The sequence below is a fragment of the Dendrobium catenatum genome, unplaced genomic scaffold, assembly GCF_001605985.2.
Source record: "Dendrobium catenatum unplaced genomic scaffold, ASM160598v2 fragScaff_scaffold_1007, whole genome shotgun sequence".
Taxonomy (NCBI): domain Eukaryota; kingdom Viridiplantae; phylum Streptophyta; class Magnoliopsida; order Asparagales; family Orchidaceae; genus Dendrobium; species Dendrobium catenatum.
In genome coordinates, this window is record NW_021319469.1 from 325,493 (window position 1) to 332,328 (window position 6,836).

A 6,836-nucleotide genomic window follows, 5' to 3' on the forward strand; every position below is an offset into this window, starting at 1 on the left:
ATCGTATCCGATACGTGTGTCCGAGCAAATTTAAAAAATATTTTAATTGGACACGGCAAAGCTGTATCCGACATGTGTTCAATATAGCATGCCTCGTAAATAGAAGTAACCCTGCTACATAGCATAGAAGTACCGGAACGTTGACCTTTTTGTTAGCGCAAAGTAATCGATCTGTGATAGCAATTTTGACCACTTTTAGAAATTCAAGAATTTTTCTGTGATCTCATATGCTTCATTTACAATTACTACTATGACACATCGATTTTGAATGAAATCAAACACCACCCAGCTGAATTAAAACTACAGCTTGAAATGACCCTTTTCCTGAAGAATTTATTTCATTTTCAGAGAAAGGGCAATATAATTATGACCAACTGACTATAAAAAAATCAACTTCATTGATTCATTGAAAAGGATTTTAACCTAAATAAAATAAAATATGCCTTGAAGTTTTACAGGCGTACCGTTAATTAGCAAGTTCTCTGCCTATGCTAAGATCTCAAACAGTACAAGCTCACTGGAAGGACTGCATATCTAAACCCATTTCTTCGCCGCAGTCATCATCTTCTCTTCCTGCAAGTTTCTCCTTCGATACTTTTTCTGATCTGTGATAGATGAAGCAATCTTCCTTGGTCTTACCGAAGCATTTGCTTCATCTTTCATGCTCACACAATTTTCCTTGAAAGGGCTCATTGCTTTCTGTAGCGTTGAGACAGAAGAGCCCATAAACTTTGTTATATCAAGCTTATGAAGAATTTCATTAGTTGGAATACATGAAAGATTCACACCACCCTTCTGAGGAGAATCAGAGTCTGAAGATGAAGGGCTAGTGCTGCTCATATCGTAGAGAATATTGTCAGTCATAAGCGGTAGATGATAAGTGGTTGACTGTGTAGAGGCCCTATATGATGGTCTTCGAAGCCTCGTGAATTTGACAATCTGCAACAAGTTTTCACCGACGCTAAGTTTCAGTAAAATATTGTACTTTTGAAGTTTATGGAGGGTTTTACCTGTTGATCTAAAACCAGCATATCCTTTTTTAACTTTGTGATTATCATGTTCTTTCTTCTTATAACCTCTTCCAGTTCTGTAATCCTCTATTTAAGAAGAAATAAAATCAACGTAAGAGAAAGGTTTAACAAACAGAAAATGCAGAATTTTGCATTAAAAGACAACCTTAGAGTAGGTAACATTGGAAACATGAGCAGCAGTTGTCAGTTCCTTAATGGTGTCGTCCTTCTCTTCACATTCCTTTCTAAGATTGTAAAGCTCCTGTTCGGCTGCCAATGTGCTCAGCTGTACAGGCTAACAAATTCAGCAAATAATTGTTATAAATTATTTGGATTATGATCCCCAGTTTTCTCAAAAGATAAATATACATCAGAAGCAAGTGAAGATCAATTTGTGTTTAGGAAAGGAAGGAAAGAAAGGTCGGATGGATTTGAGAAATTGCATGGCAACATTAATATTATGCCTAATTATTATTTCTTAGAACTAACATCTTTGAACCCTCGAATTATTTTCTTCACTTAGCAAGAAAAATGTCAGGAAGATTGCCTGCCTTCTCTTAGCGAGACGAGGTTTTTTGGCATGCCTCACTTGCGCACCACATGGGAAAGCTAGAAGACTTCTTTAAGAATCAATAAACAATAATTTATCAAAATGAAAAATAATAGTCAATGTTGGGGATCCAAGTAAACCAAGCAATGAAACAAACAAGAAAATAGAAATATATCGGAAAAAACATAACACAAGGATTTATCATGGTAAAATCCAAAATTAGGAAAAAATTATAGAGCCACACCACACCAAGAAATTCACTATGAAAATTAGAAGAATATTTGAACATATCTCTTTTTTCTCTCGCTCTTTCCAAGCTTCTCTTCTCACTTACACCGTTCATAAACAAGAACAAATTAAGAGATAGGACACCACACTTAAAAAAAGAAAGAAAGAAAAACTGCCCAGTCGCAGAATTGCGGTGTAAGTTTGGAGCAATGCAGCACTTAACGCTCTTTCACTAGTCAGTTTCATGGCGCCGCAATGCCATATCTTGAGCACCGCAGCGCTCTGCTCTTTGCTTTTCTCCAAGCAAACTATGCAATGTTGGGGTTCCCGGGTACACAACGCTAGGGCGTTGTAAAAAAAAACTTTTGCTTGCTTTGCACTGCAACCCAAGCAAGGGAGGAACACCTCCCCTCCCCCTCCCCCTCTCCTCCACCCCCAATGAACACAACAAACTAAGTTGAGGTTAGTGGCAACTGTGCAATCCAATTAATCGGCACAATTAAATTCCACACACACTAACAATCTCCCACTTGGAACTGATTGTGATCAATTCTTCTCCCGATCTGCGCGCAACACCAATCATAATACCTGTCGTGTGTCTCAAACCTGCTCTCATCCTTCATGAAGACCAATTGAAGCTGCACAGCTTCAATTTATCAACTGAAACCATTTTTGTCAGCATGTCTACAGGATTCTGGGACATGCGTATCTTTTCCAAAGATAACTGACAATTTTCTAGAAGTGATCTGATAAAATGATATCAATACTTGATGCGTTTCATCTTGGCATGGAATGCAATATTTTTGGCTAGATGAATAGCACTCATGTTGTCACTATGCAACTTTTCATTCTTTTGCCCCTTGCCAATTTAAGTTCTGCTAAGAAACTTCGCAACCATATCATCTCCTTGTTGGCCTCAGTGATAGCAATGTACTCAGCTTCTATGATTGAGAGCACAATAATCATCTATAACTTAGAAACCCAACTCACTGTAGACTTTCCTAAGATGAAGATATAACCTATTGTGCTCCTCCTATCATTAAGATCTCTACCAAAATCAAAATTTAAATACCCCTATAAACTAATCCCTATACCTCCAAAGCAAAGATCTTTGTAAACTAATCCTCTCAACTATATAAGAATCCACTTAGCCGCCTCCTAATGAAATTTTTCTGGGCTACTCATAAATCTACTGACAACTCCCACTGCATATGATATATCTAGTCTCATACACATCATAGCATACATCAAATTTCCAATTTTTGGAGCATATGAAGTCCTCTCTATCTGCTCTTGTTCTGCTTCAGATTTAGGAAAAATTTCCTCAACTTGTTGAAAATGACTACCCAATGAAGTGCAAACTAGCTTTGCCTCTCTAATGTTGAATCTCTATAGCACATTTTCAACATACACAACTTGAGAAAACTCTAGTATACATGCACTTCTATCCCAGTTGATTCTCATACTGAAACTTTAGCTTACTACTAAATCCTGCATCAATATGAACATAGAATGAACAATCAAAAAACACTGAGGTGAGGAAAACTTACCACTTCCCCACTCCAGGCTTCTCAAGTAACCCCTTATTTAAAGGAATTGATGGACCACGATTGATCAAATAAACAATAGTACTTATTCTCTTCCCAGAAATGTTTGGGTAGGTCTGCATGCAAACTCATGCTCCTGAGATGCTTAGAGATAGTTCTATTCATTTGATCTACAACACAATTTTAGAGGAGATGAGAAAGATTTAAGCTGAGATACAGATGGCACTACGATCATATCGAGCTAAAAATCAGAATAAAAAGGAGCAAGAGCCTATACCTAAATCATAGGGCAGAGAAGACACGGACAATGATTAGTTAATTGTTATTTATTTGAAGAACACGTTGTATTTGGAACCAAGGTTTTTGAAGGCGAAATCGGGAATTGAGGCGTAAGCCTCAAAATGATTAAAATAAATTAATTTAAAATTATAAATAATGACAAAAAATAACAAAATATTATGTCAACTATGAATTTGAAGATGGCTTCCAGTACTAGTTTATGTCTCGGTCAGAAGAAACTAGATGGCTTTCAGTACTGGAACCTTCATGCTGTGATCCATAGTAAGAAGAGTTTCCTATCATCTCTTCCATATTTCTTTGTGTGACCTCCTTTGTGGTGGCAAACTTCTTTAAATAATTTGTACATTCCTTCTTCACCTCATCAGGAACTTTTGCACATGGTCCCACATTGACATGAGTGCAGGCTAGATGATCCTTCAATCTCTTGACGCCACCAGTTATGCGTTTCTCACAGAAATTACATTTCATGTAAACATATCCCTTCTTTGCACCTTCGCCTGACACTTCAACTTGAGTTCCATATTTCCATGCAGGATCTTTCGCGAGATATGAAGCAAATAACGGGAAGAAAGATCGTTACCTAGCCGTGAAAAAAGAACCTTCGATTACAGGAAGCTGGAGAAGAAGAAGCGAGACATGAAGCAAATGACGGAAAGATTACGGGAAGCAAGAGAAGAAGAAGAAATAAATTGTTACCTTCGATCGCCTCCAGCTATGTTCGAACTCGACCGAACTGTGGTCGTTGAAGTCGGCGGAGTTCGCCTTTCAGTTCTCACCCAAAGCAGAAGCAGGTATGTTACCATAATACTCGACTCTTATACGACTCTCACCGCTCGATCTATATACTTACAAATCGAAGCGGTGCCTCGTTTCGCTTCGAGGCGTTACAAACTGAAGTCTACGCCCCGTGCGAAATAAGCGCACGCTCCGCCGAATCCAACGAGGCGTAAGCCTCATCGCGCAAATGCTTCGCCTCGCCTTGAGTCGCGCCTCAGTGCGTACGCCTCACAGAGGGGTCGGATCTAAAAGTCAAGGCAAAGTTAAGAAGGTTATGCGTACCTGGGCTTCCGCCTTTTTAATCGTTGTTTGGAACGTATGGATGTGAAAGAACTTGTTTTATGTTTTAAAGATTGTTTAACAAATTGAAATTAATATATTTTATGTTTTGAACTATTATAATATCTGTTTATTGTGGATGTTAGTATATTTAATATATTATATTTTGAACAGCCTGAGTAAATGGTTAGAAGTATTTGTTTTTGAGTTTTGAATTGTCTGCAGGTAATTGTGAAAATTTGTTTGGATAGAGAGGGTGTTGTCAATTTTTTTTGCAACCGCTATAAGTTTCCAACAGTTAACCGGCGGTTTAGCCAGCAAAAACTTCGATACCGGATAGAGGCAATTTTGCCCCAATTTTTTTTCTTGATGCCGATGTCGCCACCTAAAAATACCGCCAATAAAAACAGATAGTCACCGACAATATTTTCGCCAAAATCTTCTGGCGGTTTACCTGCGATTTTGGGTCCATTAAATTCCAGTTGTTGTAGACGCTAGAAAACCACCGAAAAATATTACGGCCAGAAATATGCCACTGGTTTCCATTTCCAACGCAGTTTATTTCAGCTGTGTTTAAACAGTCTGAGAACTGCAAGAAAATATATAAACCGTCGGAAATTGCCGCCAGTAATGGAAGATTTTCTATAGTGCCTGAGCATCCTCCTCTCTGTAACACCTAACTTAATTTTATGCTTCTCTTTTAATGGTCAAGTTCTAAAACATAAAACAATGCAGGTATTACCACCATCTTATAGAATTTTCACTAAAGTTTGAGAGGTACTTTTCTATAACACAACATGCCCGATGCATTCCTCCACTTCAACCATCCAACTTGAACTCTACTAAGTAAACATTTACGCAGCATAAAATTAAGATACTATTCTCTTAACACTTTATATTGTTTATGCCATGTCATGTCAAATACACCATGGTATTATGTTCTATTGTTATAACCCAGCCCTCCACACTGTCTCCAGTAAATTAGAGCTGTAATGGAGGGCAAAAGTTTTATGCAAAGAATTATGATTTGCATTAGATGTGAATAATGTGTATAGTTTGTACTTGACTTGTGCATAGACAAATACTTGTGCCATATATTTATAGACAAGCTCTTGTCAAGACCAATGCACAAACAATTTCACAAATATTCACAATGACGTCACATGGTTGCAAAGAATATAGTTATTGATAAAATAACATAAACCAAAATAGAAGGATTGATAAATTGATAAGCCTTGTCTAAGCGAGAGGAACAGTTGTGGAACACACAAATTTGAATAAAAAGATGAAAAAAGGAAAAGAAGAAAAAAAAAACCAAAACAGATTGAGAGCAACAGAAATAAATACCAAGCACTAAAACTGGCCAACCAAAGTCAATTTATATCTCATTCATGAATAGAACAAAAATGTTTTAGTCGGCTCACCTGAGTATCTACAGAAGATGCAACACTCGAAAAATCAGATAGATCAGACATTCGACGTTCCTCTTGCTCAGTTACTATCTCATAATTCTTCTCGATCAATCTTTCTTTGCTCGGCTCAGTCATGCAAACATCCTATGAACAAATATCGGTTAGATATTGTTTAATCAGAAGCATCAAATAAGAAAATAAATAATCACAAAGCCTACTTTGAAAGCCTGTACCTTTGCTTTAATGGATTGGTTATGACAGTTAGGAAGAATGCCATCATCTTGGTTGAAATGAGCAACTCGACTACTTCCATGGAAGAATATAGCTTCATTTTTCTTCAGCATTTCTGCAATAGTGATCTGCTCATTTTTTAACGGAAAGTTGCAGCCTGATGATGGAGAATGATCTTTCACAAAGCTCATTTGCTCCAACAAATTATCAAGTTTCATCTGCATGTTCTTTAGCATCTCATCCTATTCATGAGATGCAAAAGGCTAACAATTCATGTCTGTTCTAAGAAAAGTATAGCATCGGAAGAAATTTATTCAAATGAATGACACATAATTCATCCTACGTCACATGCGGGCCGACCATGTATGCTTATAAATTACAAGCAAGGAAAAACCTGATGCTTCATATTCAAAAAAAGCCAAAAACTTCGATCTTGCTCTGAACTAGAGATGAAAAGGACATCCGGTGCTATATAAAAATCGCTGCAATATTTAAAGAGGTA

General features: G+C 37.3%; 1 protein-coding gene across 1 annotated transcript in view; it reads right to left on the reverse strand.

Annotated features, from left to right (window-relative positions):
• Positions 1 to 534: 534 nt before the first annotated feature.
• Positions 535 to 6,836, reverse strand: part of LOC110105585 — a gene marked incomplete at its 5' end in the record, with an annotated part of 12,074 nt that continues 5,772 nt past the window's right edge. Inside the window, 6 exons of the mRNA XM_028697821.1 lie at positions 535 to 939; positions 1,011 to 1,097; positions 1,177 to 1,298; positions 6,100 to 6,247; positions 6,337 to 6,576; positions 6,729 to 6,816. Of these exons, the coding sequence (XP_028553654.1) occupies positions 535 to 939; positions 1,011 to 1,097; positions 1,177 to 1,298; positions 6,100 to 6,247; positions 6,337 to 6,576; positions 6,729 to 6,816 (1,090 nt within the window). The remainder of the gene's footprint in view (positions 940 to 1,010; positions 1,098 to 1,176; positions 1,299 to 6,099; positions 6,248 to 6,336; positions 6,577 to 6,728; positions 6,817 to 6,836) is intronic.